The 15,814-nt window shown below is 35.0% G+C and overlaps 1 protein-coding gene across 1 annotated transcript; it reads left to right on the plus strand.

Annotated features, from left to right (window-relative positions):
- The first annotated feature begins 804 nt into the window (after positions 1-804).
- On the plus strand, positions 805-1,467 carry LOC143545820 (zinc-finger homeodomain protein 6-like). Its single transcript, XM_077037635.1, has one exon. It carries the CDS (start codon positions 805-807, stop codon positions 1,465-1,467), a length of 663 nt encoding a protein of 220 aa, XP_076893750.1.
- Positions 1,468-15,814: the final 14,347 nt, after the last annotated feature.

Genomic DNA, 15,814 nt, shown 5'->3' on the forward strand with positions numbered 1-15,814 from the left:
ATTTAGTAGTGGCGAAGTGTTGAAAAATAATTCGCAATTTAGCATCTCCAACAGATTCTCTACAAAAGTCGAAACGTCTATTCCTCCTCATAATCCGTTCAAGGTCATCCGATAGGGTGTATGTCTCTCCTCTATCTTTCACATTGGTGTGATCACATCCCTAAAACTGCAGAAAATGTCCCATTGGGATAATTTAAGTTGTTTTATAACTCAGTAGCTTAAGGACTACTGGGCCAGCCATTGGCACTGGCCACACAAATTTGTTCTTCTACTACTTACTCTACTGACCACTTTCTGATGGTCTGTAGCACACTCTTCCTATACCACAACGGCCCCTAGTCCCCTACCCCAGATGCCCAGAAGTCATCCGTGCATGTATACATGCTATAGAGCTGTAACAATCAACTTCATCAATTATATATCAAGCAAAGTCTTAAGGGTCCCAGTAGCTACATAGAAATGTTTTTGATCTGCAGGTCCCATGCCCAAGACATCTGGATATTATCTGTGCATGTATGCATGTTATAGAGCTGTTGCAATCTACAGAATCGATTATGTATCAAGCAAAGTCTCAAGGGTCCCAGTAGATAGAAAAATATCATCTTTAGCAGTTCAGGATTCTTTTTTACTACAGTCCAATGCATATTTTAGGTTTAGGTTACTAATTGCTACTTCTCTTGTTACATAATAGTAATATAAGATTAATTAAAAGGCAATGCATGATCATTCTAGTACATTTTAAACGTTTATAAGAGATCTTTAGGAGTTAATAGTTGCTGAGAGAGAGAGAGACAGAGAGAATAGATGTCAAACACAAATCACAATAATCCATCTCTGTTTACTCATGGATCATCTTCCATCTTTGCTTATGCACCTTTAATGTCTTCAAATGAAACCCTAGATCAGCCGCGCATCCATCTAGATCAATTAAGCAGTTATCACGGATTACATGAACATCAAATGGAAGCACTGTTGCTGCCCTCATCGAATAATATTGAGGCCGCCTTGGTGGTCAGTTACCGAGAATGCCAAAAGAACCATGCTGCTAGCATGGGCTCCTATGTTGTAGATGGCTGTGGGGAATTCATGCCCAGTGGGGAACAAGGCACACCAGAAGGTTTAATATGCGCTGCCTGCGAATGCCACCGGAGTTTCCACCGAAGAGAGGTGGCAGGTGAGTCCCACTCCACCACACGGATGACCGCTTTACATAACCCACCACCGCTGGCTGCTACAACGGCTCAGCTACCTTATCAACAACAACACCACATGTACAACCTTATCCCAGCACACGGTGGAGAGTCGTTAAAGAAAAGATTCAGAACAAAATTCATAGAAGAACAAAAGCAAACTATGCATGATTTTGCAGAAAAACTAGGGTGGAAGATTCAAAAGCAAAATGAACAAGAAATTCTACAATTCTGTGAAGAAGTTGGAATCACTAAAAAAGTAAGTATGGATGCATAACAGCAAACAAGCCTGCAAGAAGAAACAAGATCAAGCTTCAGATAAGCTCAATTAAAATCGAGAAAGATGTCATCTTTTTCTTAGCCGCAATTATGAGCATAGGGTTTAAGTGTGCATATAATTTGGTGATGGCCATATTAATAGTTTCCAAGATTTCTATTAAAATAAATTACTATCTTTAGTTTTTGTTATTTCGACTCTAATTCTTGTGAAAAGATTTTATCTTTTGATTAATATGTTATAATAACTATAAATAAATGCATATGGATTTGATAATGTTAAGATCAGATCTTATGAAAAGATTTTCTTTTTGATTAATATATATGCACAATAACTATAAATAAGAAAAAAAATGATTTTGGACAAATGTATTTCAATTAAGAAAAGACGAGAAAAAAAGTTGAGGTGGTCATATAGCTAGAGGCATGCCCAAATTCATATGGAATGAGCGGATTAATGAAAATTTATAAAATTGCACCTCTTTGAGGACTTATCAGAGACAGAGGAGTTCTTGAAAACCTAAATAAATGTTATGGACTTTTAAAGGGTGTATAGATTTGTGTAGAATTTCTTTGGGTCTATAGTTTTTGCATACATGTAGCTTCTTCTTACACTTTCGTTTTGCATTAAGTAGCCTAGTTTTGCATTCGTCTTAGCATAAAGATTTTCTTGCAGGACCTATAGGTATTTTCAAGGGTGTTTGTACTACTAGTAATTGTTTCTTTGTTTTATGCCCTTTATCTGTTATTAACATAGCCATTTCACCAATTTATATAAATAGACAGTGTAGTATCATTATTATCTATTTTCATCTGTTGTGTTGGTTTATAATTCATTTTGCCACTATAATTCATATATGTAAAGGGAATTTTTTTAGAGCCAGATGCTCGTTGTGAAAGTAACTTCTTTATCCCTTCGGATAGAGGAAACTTACCGTTGTCCCCATTGGTAGAGGCACATATATGGTGTCGGGTTCAGAGATACATATTCATGTTTAATATATATATAGAGAACATGTAACACGATAATTTTGAACGAACTCAATCATTTCTAAAGATTAAACCCATAAAACATTTTATGAAAGAAAGAACCAATTGCACATGAAATTTTATGAAATAATTCTTTCTATAAAATTTTAACTAAAGAAAAAAGGTTGTTAAAAGTTCAACCAGTCAAACTGTTATTTCTTATTTCAAATTTAAACACTCAAGTATGATCTTTTTTTAAATAAGCACAAATCTTTTACCATTTTCTTTTTTAATAGTTTAAAAACAGAGAATTGTCTAGGGATTCATACGGTGTGATCCAATAGTAAAATAACACCGCCAGCTAGCCCGACCTAGTCATACGGAGCCCTTAAGCGCCTTCAAGTTATCTTCAGTTTTGGGGAAGCACACCCGGCCAAAGGCCCACTGGTGGTAAAACCCGGACGCCCTCAGGATAGAACTGAAGATCATAAAGATCCTAGTATTCATTGAGCCACCCATGCCCCCCATATAAAGTGTTGTCAGTGAGGTTTGAACCTGAGTTTCCGTTAAAAAACTTAGACTTCCTATCACCACATCACATTAGAAAAAACTCTTTTACTAATTAAAAGAACCCATTTTGTTATTTCCCCCAGTAACCAAATTTCCCAATTCTTTTAACATAACTACTAACTAAACAAATATATAGTCAACTAAATTATCGAAGCAAGCCGCCATGCTACATATGTGCGATCTTTATTTTAATCATTTTCCAATGACAATATACTTCTATCAACGCATTGTCTTTTATTATGTGATCCGATCAACCCGAACTGAAAATTTGGTTGCCGGGTTATTAATAATTTGAGCACTGCATTACAAGTGTTACATCAATTTTTCGGCTTTAGATCTACGTACATCAATCCCTCTTCTAATTTAATAAAACAGAAGGTCAGGTTTAGTTTGTCAGGATGTATGTAACTCACTACTAAACAAATAATATGTGACTATAATTAACGGCTGTCGCGTTTCCAAACAAATTTTGGTAGCATGTACTATGATACTTAATTGTTTAATACTGACTATGTCCCAAATTCTTTGAAAACATTAGTGGTAGCGCGGAACCAGAGGGGGTCAAGAGAATTTGTTGACCCGCTGTCATGGGAAATTTGTAGGATATTAATATATTATAAAAAATCTGAGATTTTTAAAGAAAAAAAAAGGTTAGTACCTTCTTGTAGCTTGTAGAGAATAGGCCTCATGATGACTCTCGATAAAGAAGTTCTAATTCCGTTAACATAAAGAATGTGAGAATAATGTTATGAGAAAGGACTAATAGGAGCTGAAGCTGGTAGAGAAGAACCGGTGTATGTACGTTACAATGTTATTGCTTTCTTTTCAAGTTTGTAGTGTTTGTCCCTTCTTATTAGTTAAAAGGTCATAAATTACCTTGTGATTTTCTTTGCTACTTTTATAGAATTGTCTTTATTTCCGTTAGTTTTTGACTTTTATCACATGAAGTACGATTTATCTTTTATTTTTATTTTGTTTTTCGTACTTCAATTATTTCTCATTCTCTGTCAAGTCTTGTTAATTAATAATATATCTGTTGTATTTATTAAAATTCATACGGAACCCACGTTAATAGCCCGGTCACTAGTTGTAAGCCAAAATTATTGTAAGTTAGGATCGCTCTTACCTGTATTTTGCAAGTAAATTAACCCCAGCCTCTAGTTTTAGGCCCAAAAATATTGTAAACAAGGGATAATCTATCAAAAAAAAAAAGAGAACTGAAAAGAAAAAAAAAACAATTATGGGATACCAAATAACACATAACAGTATTAGCTCATCTGGAAGCGGTGTTCCTGGGAAAGCGAATCAAATCTGTGTGGATAATAAAAGTGGCACGGAAAATTGATAGTCATGTATCACTAATGGCAACCTAGTCCGATAATGAAAGAATGCGTATTAGGCGGCAACAGAGTGTTGGTAGCAACTTGTTACCCCTAACATATATTTTTCGGGCATTTCCGTTGATGGTTTCCGCCTGGTTTAAATAATGTACCACTAATAGTTATAACCCTCAACTGAAAATTTGTGATGTTCAACCATAAACAAAAAGTAATCAACTAGCCCATTTATTTCAGCTTGTTGTTTACACGATACAATTTGTCTTATTGATTTCGTGCGGTTAAACATGTTTTTTTATTAAACTGAAAATATAAAACATGTTTTTTTTTATTAATATGAAGATATAAAATCCAAAAAGTATCTAGGTCATTATATATAACAATTACAAACTTTGGTGCTGCTAAGTGCTGATTGGGCCATTTGGCGGCACCGTATTTGTCATTGAATTTTATTTTTGTTTTAGTTTCGGTATCGTGACAAACATGATGGAATTCGAACGAATTTGCGTAGACTCACTGTATTTTGTTTTAATTCCGGTACCGTAACCAATGTGACGGAAATCAGCCGAATTTGCGTAGACTCACAGCCTCAATTTCCAGGATTGGCAATGCTCGGATCTTTCCAACGCCGAGTGACCGAGTGTTACTGATTAATACCACTCAATTGATCCACCTCAAACTTTATATGTTTTTGTTTTATTTTTGGTTTTTAGTTCCATTATCATAACGCACTTAACAAAACGACCGAATTTGCATCGACTTACCGCCTCAACGTCCGGACCGAAAACATTTGGGTTTATCATCGCCCAGGTTTTACTAACATGCCCGGTAGGGGTGTTCAGATTCCTATTAAGATTCGAAACATTCGGAATTTGATTCGATTATTAAGATTTGAATTCGGTTTTAAAAAATTCGAATTCGTATTCGAGTATATTAATCGAATACGAATTGAATACGAATTTATGATTTATTATTCAATTCGATTCAAAATTCGAATTCAAAATATATATACATATATGTATATATGTAATATTTTTTTTATTTGTGTCAAATCCATAAATAATAAATGTCCATTACAAATTATTAAACCCAATATGCCATATTATTGTTTCCTAGCCTATACTAATGAGGGTGTTATTTACTTCTCGTTTTGAATATTTTGAATTTATACTATTTGTAGTTTAGTTTTGAATTTATTATCATGTGGTATTGTAGCTACTTTAAATTTATATGTTTCTTTAGCAATTATGATTATGGTTTTCAAATTTTTGGCATAGGTAAACTTGAGTTAGATTGTATTTATTCGAATTAAAATCGAATTTATTCGAATTCGATTCGAATTTCAAATACAAATTCGAATCGAATTTCGAATTGGGCATATTATACGAATACGAATCGAATGGTTCAACTTTTAATTGAATACGAATCAAATACGAATACCAACAAAAAAAACAATTATTCGGATAATTCGATTCGATTTAACTTGAAAATTCGTTATTCGATTCGATGAACACCCCTAATGCCCGGCGCAATGAGCCAGGTATAACACTAGTTGAAATATAAAATAAAGTAGCAATTTGCACAAGCCGCTTTCTATGTAACTTCAAATCTTTGCTTAACTATGAGTCTTCTCGTATAACCGATTGATCTTCTTTAATTGTAGTCTTGATAAAGACAAAAAGTTTTCATTTTGAGGCTCCAAGACGTAAGGCCAAAAAGGTGACTTGCAATATCAAAGTATGAAACCCGTTATATATTTACGGTCAAGTTAATAATTAAAGTGGGCAAGAAATCTGGACACGAGACGAGAGCTTCGACACGCGTTTAACTTCGACGGGGAAAGCTTCTAGATTATGTCTTTGTTTGGCTATATACAGGACATTTGTAGTTAGCTTATGTGTGTGTTTTCCATGGTGTAAATCATCCACCCAAGGGGAGCTCACCTTGGGGGGGGGGGGGGGGTCGGTTCGTGTTTAATATATTAAATCTTTCAACCGATAACGAGATCGTTCCTATACTTTATATTATCTTTATATTATGTTCGGTAGTTTGATTTACCGCACCCGCCTCTAGCACTTATCAAGAGCAAAACCGTTCGTTGTCGGACCCGGTTTCGGGACCTACAATTGGTATCAGAGCTGGTCGAATCTTATGATTCAACTTTGCCCTTGATATTCGGGTTCTATTTCTGTGATTACCCGAACCGAGACGTTAAAGACCCGTTAAAGTTTGAAAATAAAGTTGGAAATAATGTGGGAAATAAGCGTGTTCGAAGCTTCTTCTTATAGATCCAGATATTCGGGATCTACAAGTGCCAGATCTGGGTGTTTCGGGAACCGTTCCGCTATACCCCGAAAATCCGGCGACCCAACGGTCCTTCCCGGCGACGATTACGAGGTTGAAGATGTAAAAATCAAACTCCGATGTGCGTGAGCGTCGGTTATTTCTGATCAGGGCAACTCTTGGATAAAGATGTGACCGAGGGGTTTGCCGTTAACTGCTAGCGATAGTGGTGGCGGCTACGTTTTCCGGCCGAATGTAGAAGAAAAGTAGTAGACGACGGTGCCGGTGGTTACAGTGGTGGTAAGAGTGGCCGTGGCTGGGGTGAATGTGGCCGTGGCTGGAGCTCGGTTTTCGCCGATGGTAGCCAGCGATAGTTGTGAACGGAATACTGCTTTCCGGCTAGAAGGTCGTCGGTGTTCATTCTGACTACCGGATTATGATTTTTTCGGCTAGAAGCGCCCTGGTGACCATCATTAATGTTGATTGATGACGATGATGGAGTTTGGAGGATGGATGGTAGGAACACGGTTTTTTCAGGCGAAGGGTGACTGATGGTGACAATGGCAGTTGATATGGGCGGCATATATCTTTTGGGTGATAAGATAATCCATGATGGCGGCTGACTATTCTAGGTTATTATTTTTCAAATCATGGTCAGCAACAAACTTTCATTTGATGCGCTTGATTCTTTTTTCCCGAAGGTATATTCTAGCTTGATTAATTTTTTTTCTTTTGGGCTACTTGTTCAAGATGGGTTGTGAACTTTAGATCTGGGCTTCAAATCTTGATATTGATTAAATTGGGCCTCGTACATTATGTCTCCTATTTGGGTTGTTGGGATTAAATTTTTATCTGGGCAGAGTAAGTCGTTTATTTTTTGTATTGATCAAAGTGAAGAAAGTCAAACTTGTTTGGGTTTTTCATCATTGTTGGACCGTGTTCAAAGCATATTATTTATATGTTATTTTCAAGGCGTTTGAAAATTGGATCCTGAAAACATGGGCTACAAGCATCCGAGATGCTTATTTATTAAGGTGATAATTTTTGAACAAGTTGGATTTAATAGGGAATTAAATTGTTTAAGCTCTCAACCTGAAAATGTGGAATACGAGTATCTGGGATACTTATTTATTAGGGGTGAGTTACTTAAATAATTTCATTCACGGAAATAATAAGCTTTGTCATTTGATCGTTGTCCCCGGTATTTCGTCAAACTCTTCTGAACCTATATTGCTTAAGATCCGAGATGGATAAAGAAGCGAGAACGTCTTCATGAATGAATTAGGTGGATCATACCTTGGGGGGGTGATTGAAGAAGCTTCGGTTATCTGGATGATTTGTGAAAATGCAAGATACGGTTCGATGATGTTTTGAGATCACAAGTCAAGGGGGGTGATTGTAAGGCCAAAAAGGTGACTTGCGATATATTTACGGTCAAGTTAATAATTGAAGTGGGCGAGAAATCTGGACACGAGACGAGAGCTTCGACACGCGTTTAACTTCAACAGGGAAAGCTGCTACGTGTTTTTGTTTGGCTATGTATAGGACATTTGTTGTTAGCTTACATGTGTATGTTTTCCATGGTGTAAATCATCCACCCAAGGGGAGCTCACCTTGGGTGTGTTGGTTCGTGTTTAATATATTAAATCTTTCAACCGATGACGAGATCGTTCCTATACTTTATATTATCTTTATATTATGTTCGGTCGTTTGATTTACGGAACCCACCTCGAGCATTTATCAAGAGCAAAAACCGTTCGTTTTCGGATCCGGTTTCGGGACCTACAAAGATTAATCTTATATTCTCTACTTTCCACCCTTTTTTTCTAAGCAATATCAGTCGGTTCTTATTTTGATTATATATCAAAAGCGAATTGAAAATAAATAATCCCAAACTTTTATGTATTAGTTGATAATAATCCCAACTTTAAAAATCACTACCAGCGGTCCCAACTTTCAACTATTTTTGTCTCAATGGTCCTCCGTTAAAAAACACTTAACGTTGTTATGCTTTTTCCCAAGTTTCAAACCAATGTTTTAGGGCTTTTGATCGAAAGAACGATACGATTCGAATGATGTATAACTTATCTCGAGACGGTGATTCAAATGACTTGATTTCTGTTAATTGGAAATTCAAACACCCGAATTGAAACATTTTTTCGTCGTTTGGATAACAGGTTCGAGATAAGTTGTACATCGGTCGAATCGTATCGTTCTTCCGATAAAAACCCTAAAACATCGGTTTGGAACTTGGGAAAAACAAAACATAACGGCGTTAAGTGTTTTTTAACAGAGACCATTGATACAAAAATAGTTAAAGTTGGGACCGCTAGTAGTGATTTTTAAAGTTGAGATTGTCGGCCAATAGTTAAAAGAAGACAATAGTTCACACAATGACCGACTCCTGATTAGAGAGTTAATATGGAAGCACCAGTTTATTAACGAAATTAACCAAACGACAACCTAAGAGAGCAAATAGTACAAACCTAGAAAGAACTAGTTTTATACCCGTCCGGTGGACGGGGTACTTGTTAATATAAAGTGTTACTTTAATGGATTACAAAAAGATTAAAATTGTTATAGTAATAGACCTACTTATACCGGTCAATAGCAATAGTAATAGTTTTTGTATTTTTGATCCATGAAAAACTATAACCATTAAGTGTTTGTGTTATCTTCAATTTTCACTGCCTTCAGATTTACAAAAAGTTTGATTTGCATCATATGTTTCCAGATTGGGCGTTGGTCATCATAACCAACATTTGTCATTTTTTAATTGTTGTTACTCACCAAATGACCATAGATCTATTAATCATAAATACCACTTTCTATACTATCATTCCTTGCTTATAACATTTAATATATCTCTTATGACATATGTTCCCATTTTGTATGGCTTAGAGCATTCTCAGTCCATTCCCTTAAAATATGTGAGGAGTATTTGTAAATTATATGGTATAGTTATGAGTGGTTGTGAGTAGAGGAGATAGAAAATGTTATAGTGGAAAGTTAAATTTGGGATTTCACTGTTCTTGCCATATAATTTTTTAATATTTTCTAAAAGTGGTTGTGAGTGGGGGAAAGAGAAAAGATAATGATAAAGATATAAATAGTATTATTTAATTAAACGAGAGAAAAATAGTGACTTTTAGTGTAATTATATGATATATATGGATATAGGGTAGGGAATGGGTTGAGAATGCTCTTATATGCGTATGACCACTATACATATTTTAAAGTATATATGGCACATAGAGATATAATAATCAAAAGGTAACAGGAGAAACTTATAACATTTAAATATGAAAGTACATCAACTAAATACAGTATTACTAACATCGTAACATAATAGCATTGAATGCAATTTTTTAAAGTATCATTTAATGTGTTTTAAGTTAAAATTTAAAATATAAATTACAAAATGATAAGGCTATTTATATTTAGTTGCAGAGTATATTTTAAAATATAGTTTAATAGTGGTACTACACTATTATATAATAATAATTGTTGTGAACAAAAAATTAGGCTTTGTAAAATTTGATTAACTAAGCTAAAATAACAAATGGCCCAATATGGCCGGGTATAAGTGAACCAGGTCTAAATAACAATACTAAAATAAGTTTTTACACAAACCGTAAGCATTTGGTGGCAGTCGTTCGCCCCTCTTCTCTCTCCAGATAAGCAAATCCATCAGATATCAAATCAGGGTTTGAAATATCGATAAACAATGGTCTTTGATTTGTAAGTCGATGGCCGTGTTCGTTGTTAGTGTTAGTCGGTTAAGGTTTTCCTCTCACCCCTAAATGTAGATTTGGAATCTGGGTCGCCTATTTGTAGCCACACGAATGAAAAAACGTTCGCCGATTTATCGATTTTATGCTCTACAGACGCTGTTGGTGGTGGTAGTTGGCGTTTCCCTTCGTCGATTTATTAGGGTTTGTTCGACCCAAAACCCTAATTAAGTGTCTAACGATGTCGTGTCTTTATACATGTAAGTATTTCATGTGGTGTCGGGTCGATTGACGGAGATGTAGTTCTTGCTCGACGATTGAGGATGGCGCTCTAACTGTTAATAAAGGTAAAGTTATTCTAATCATTGTTTTGTAAAAGATTTATTATATTTTAGTGGTTGTTTGCTGGGATTGTATATGTTGTTAGCTTTAAATGTTTATTATGCCTAAAGTTAATAGATGTTGTAAACATTTTTTATAGTATAACAAATAATTTATGTAAAAGTATGTAAAAGCATAAATAACCTCAGCATCATACTTTGTAGAATAACTAAAAAAAAGTAACTTAAAACAAAGTAAGTCATTACAAACAAAACTTAAACAAAGCTAACAAAGTAGTAAAATCTGACATTGCATACGATAACTTAAAACTAAACAAAACAAAAAAGTAAGATTTGAAGATCTAAGTGTTAACACGCGTAGGTCGGCGTCGGTTGCGTTTGTGAACTGAGACTCGGGTATGTTAAGCATAAAGTTGAGATTTAACCCCGAGTCAGCTGAATCGGCCAATTCATCATCATCATCATCATCATTTTCATCGACTTCGATAACATCACTCCAACACCAATTTGAAAGGTTTTTTGTAACATCCACAAAATTTCGGTCCAAATTTGACAAAATTATAAAGATGAAGGACCAAATATATTTATGAGAAAAGTAATTGGAAAATAGATAAAGAAATGAAGGCATTTTTATGTTAAGGAAATAAGTAAGGAAACTCCATCCCACGTGGAAATTGGGAAAGAAATGAAATCACTTTATAAGGAAGGAATTTTCCATGATAATGTTCTTGTTTGGCTAACCACTCTCACTAGTCCTAGCGGAGGGTGCGAAGCACCCGACGCGTACGGATTTGGACTTGGACTCGGGTGATGGGCGTAATGTGCCGTTTAGATGACACAATTTGCACTTCGCGCGCTCGCATAAGGGCCGCTTTAGTATATTTTTTGATAGCATAGGGACTGAAAATGGAAATCTGAAATTTGAACCTTCGCGCGACACGAAGGATCAGACATCAAATCTTCGCGCTACGCGAAGGACCAGATAGTTAAACCGACTATCTGGATTCTTCGCACGACGTGAAGTTGTACTTTTGCTTGCGTGACACGTGGGGACACGTGGCAGCACGAGAAGACACGTGGCAACCCTACTAATGACTCAGCAACCTTATAGCAACTTCGCGCGGCACGAGCCGCCATACCTTGCATCTTCGTGTGGCGCGAAGATGTCCAAAATCAAGTATAAATAGAATGGGTCACGGCACATCCCATCACTCATCAAATCAATCACTTCTCTCTCATATAGCCTCGTTTTGCGTGCTGGTTCTCGTAGTGCATGCCAAGCCTCAAGGTTCCGATAGTTTAAGCCTCGACACGCGATAGGAAGTAGAAGTGCTGCCTGTACAAGCTTAGGCATATAAAATCCAAATACCCACGTAAAGTAGGGGTTCTGTTCGATTATTTTAGTATATGGCTTGGATCCTAGTCGGGAGTATAGTCTATACCTTGATCAGATAATAGGTGAAATGTAGCTTTAATAAGATAAGATTATGGATAAATTATTATTCTTTATTATATAAAGATGTTTATTATGAAAGAAGAAATTTGTTATAAATGTTTCTTCATGAAGAAGAATTATTGCATATGTTTTATAAAAGAAATGAATATCAAGGTAAAGGTTATGCTAATAGACTTAAGGTCTAAAGCTAGATTGTAGATCTAATTATTTATGGAAAGTTATTCTCGTACTATAGGTCCGAGATAAAGAACAGGCATTTTTCAGTGAGATACATTAATATATCAAAAGGTGAATACGCTTAACCTTTTTATAGTATAAATATGTTTTCGACGTGAATACATCTATATGATATTTGAAAAGATAGTTACTCTTGTAAACTATGGACTGTTATCCATATGTAAAGAGTTATGAAAGTATTTGCATGAGGGTTGGTTCAAATCCTCTAAAACTTTTAGATGCAAGGTAGTACTAAACACTCAGGCTAAAATGCACCTGTGTCTGGATCCATACATACACAAACATACTAACCATGAGGCAAGTGACTGTCTCTAGGGCGAGTGAAGTCCGATTATGTTTTCTATGAGTATTTTTAGTTCCGATGAGATGGGATGAGGCCCACCGAGTCGTTGAAAATTATTGGTGTTGTATCAAAGGTGATTTTGTATTAAAGAATGTAATTATGTCATGATGAATTATGAAACCTTTTATTGAGTCAGCGTTATTCACCAGCATATAGCTGACGTATTTTCCCCACATTTCAGGGATATAGTAAAGGTTAGAACGGGCATGCAAGACATATTAGAAGATTGGTGATATATGTGACATTCGTCATTTTCGTTTTAATAAATGTATTTGTTTTATTATCCGTTTGTAATCGGATTTTCATAATTAATACGAATCGTCGAATTTATTTTTATTTATTTATTTATTGTTTTTTTCTTTTTCTTTACACGTCACTCGCATTTGTCATTTGCTAACGAGGCTTTCAATGTATTGGTTATATACAAATTTAGCCTCTACAACAAACATTTTACGTCTTCTAACCATCAACCAAACACAAGGGACCAAACTGCAAATACCCAAACCCATTTTTCCTCCCTTATTCTCTTCCTTGTCATCACCGATGGCACCCCACCCCCCTTCCATATTTTCGCTGCAATTGACCCATAAAATCCGGAATTTGATTGATTCTTAACCACCACGCCCCATGTTGTTATAGTATGTTTGTTAATTGACAACCAAGCGAATCAATTTCATTAACTCGAGCCGTGGACTAAACTCGAACTCGTTAGCCTATAAATACTCGGTTATAACGCAATTAACTTGTCCCTCACACTCACTAGCACACTGCGAACCTAAGCCCTAAGATAATTGCAGCCAAGAAACAGTTTCTATACCCATTCGAGATCGAGCCGTAGTCCGAAACCCTAGTTCGTTGTTCTCCTTCAATTCCTACTTGTAACTGGTAATTAGTACATGGGTTTTGATCGGATTTGAATACTTAATATAACCCCTTTGTCAATTTTGATCGATGGAGGTTATATGATCTTCAATTAAGGGATATTTGGTTTAGGGTTCATGGTGAATTGGGGATCCAGCGTCAAAAGCTGAATATAAATAATGTTAATCAGACTTAAACCGATCACATAGTTAGTCCAGTTGGTTATGGCTGGGTATGTTTAAACCCAGGTTCTGATAGACCCGGGTTTGAATCCCTCTATAACCGGTTTTGTTGGATTTTTTTATATATTATTTGTTTTAACCCATTTTCTTAAATAAATACTTTATTATATCAATACTAATATTGGTTATACTTATTTAATGACCCGAAAACCGTTAAACTCTTGAAATCAATTCTTGATTAAAATTTCCGTGTATATGAACATGTATGTGTGTATATATATAAATATATATAACGATTTATAAATCTATATATTTTTACCTAAATAATAATAACAATAACAATAATAATAATAATAATAATAATAATAATAATAATAAATGTGTTTCTTATCTTTTAAATGGAACCTCGTTAAATTATCACATAAAACATTTTCATAGATAAGACGGTATTTATATTTTAATTGTTTTTCTTTAATAAACATATAACCCTTCGTTAAAATTAATAGAATTTGATAACACCTTTATCAATAATCTATAAAATATATCTAATACGTTAACGACCCCAAACCCGCTATAAACCCATTCCTTTGTATCTAGCTCGTTACCTTAGTTTAAGTATTTATTTTGTTTATGCCTTAATAATTAGGACAAATTGTCGGGAATTCTCGCGGGACCAACTAGTTTGCTTTTATCTTAATCGTCTTCTCGTTACCGTAGTCCGCATTCCAAGTGAGTTCTTCATAAACCCATTTTAACGTTTTATGATATTTTGGGGGTAGCACGTTACAAGTTTTCTTTCGTTAGTTATGTGATTGTTTACAAACCGATTCACTTATATCGTACATGTTAATATTATTCGTGCATATTGTTTATGATTATACGTGAACTTGCTTGCAATGTGTTTATTGTTTTTATGGTGGAAGTTATGCAAACGCAAACGCAAACGCATACACATAGTGGGAGGGTCCAACGGGACGTGCCCGCGCCGTCTAACGTTACGACCTCGGTTGTTTACGTAAGGTGGTTCCCATTTCCCCGACTTCAACGGCTTCGGCTAAATGAACGGGAGGACGACATTATTTGATTTCATTTACTTTACGCTTGAATACTTATTGCATTACGATTGTTGAATCGCGAGTTTCCTATATATATATATGTATACGCAAAAACTTATGAAAACTCACCAACTTAATTGTTGACAAAATATATTATTTTCAACTTGTTACAGGTTGAACCGATGGTGTTCTAAGGACGAAGATCATTAGTTTGCCTTAGGATATTTGAAATAAAAAAACTTGTTTACTTTTCGATGAAGTGTTATTGTTTTCTTTTATTTATGAACAATATGTGTATTTTTGATGATATGAAATGAATTAATTATAATAAATGTCGCATTAATAGCGTTACGAGCTTATAAATGATCTGTACGTTACACCCGGGCGTATTCCGCTTAAAGCCGGGGTGTTACAATATAGTTATTAGATGTTATCTAATGGCTGAAATGTTTTATTCAAAATATTATAAAGAATGATATTTTCAAATGACAGGTATTTGAAATATTTAAACGGGTATTAAATCCCAAGTTTTCAATATAATAATATTTTATTCAAAAGACTTATGCTAAAAGAACTTAACTCTGATGTATTTGCAAAGCAGGTACCAACTGTGAGTCACATGCCTAGGCCCAAAGGCGGGGTGCGACAGGTTGGTATCAGAGCCATCGATCTTAGCGAATTAGGTATTTTTTTATACCTAGGCTTTGATCATAATTAGGTTATGATGAAATTTTTAGATATTCAGTTAAGAATATCAAAATGAGATAATCATAGAATGATCAAAAATTGCTATGGATGAGATTCAATCTTACTATTTGCGTATATTGGTTTTAGTAAATTAGGTACTTGACTAAAAATACCTAAATTGCAATTATTGAATAAATTGCTCGGATAAGATATAATAGTACAAGGTACGGATAAGATAGGAATATACACATATCCTTAATATAACCTTGCACAGATATCCATTCATCAATCTAGTC

This window comes from Bidens hawaiensis, unplaced genomic scaffold (assembly GCF_021521415.1).
Source record: "Bidens hawaiensis isolate Kalapana, Puna unplaced genomic scaffold, B.hawaiensis_p1.1 tig00000904_1, whole genome shotgun sequence".
Classification (NCBI taxonomy): domain Eukaryota; kingdom Viridiplantae; phylum Streptophyta; class Magnoliopsida; order Asterales; family Asteraceae; genus Bidens; species Bidens hawaiensis.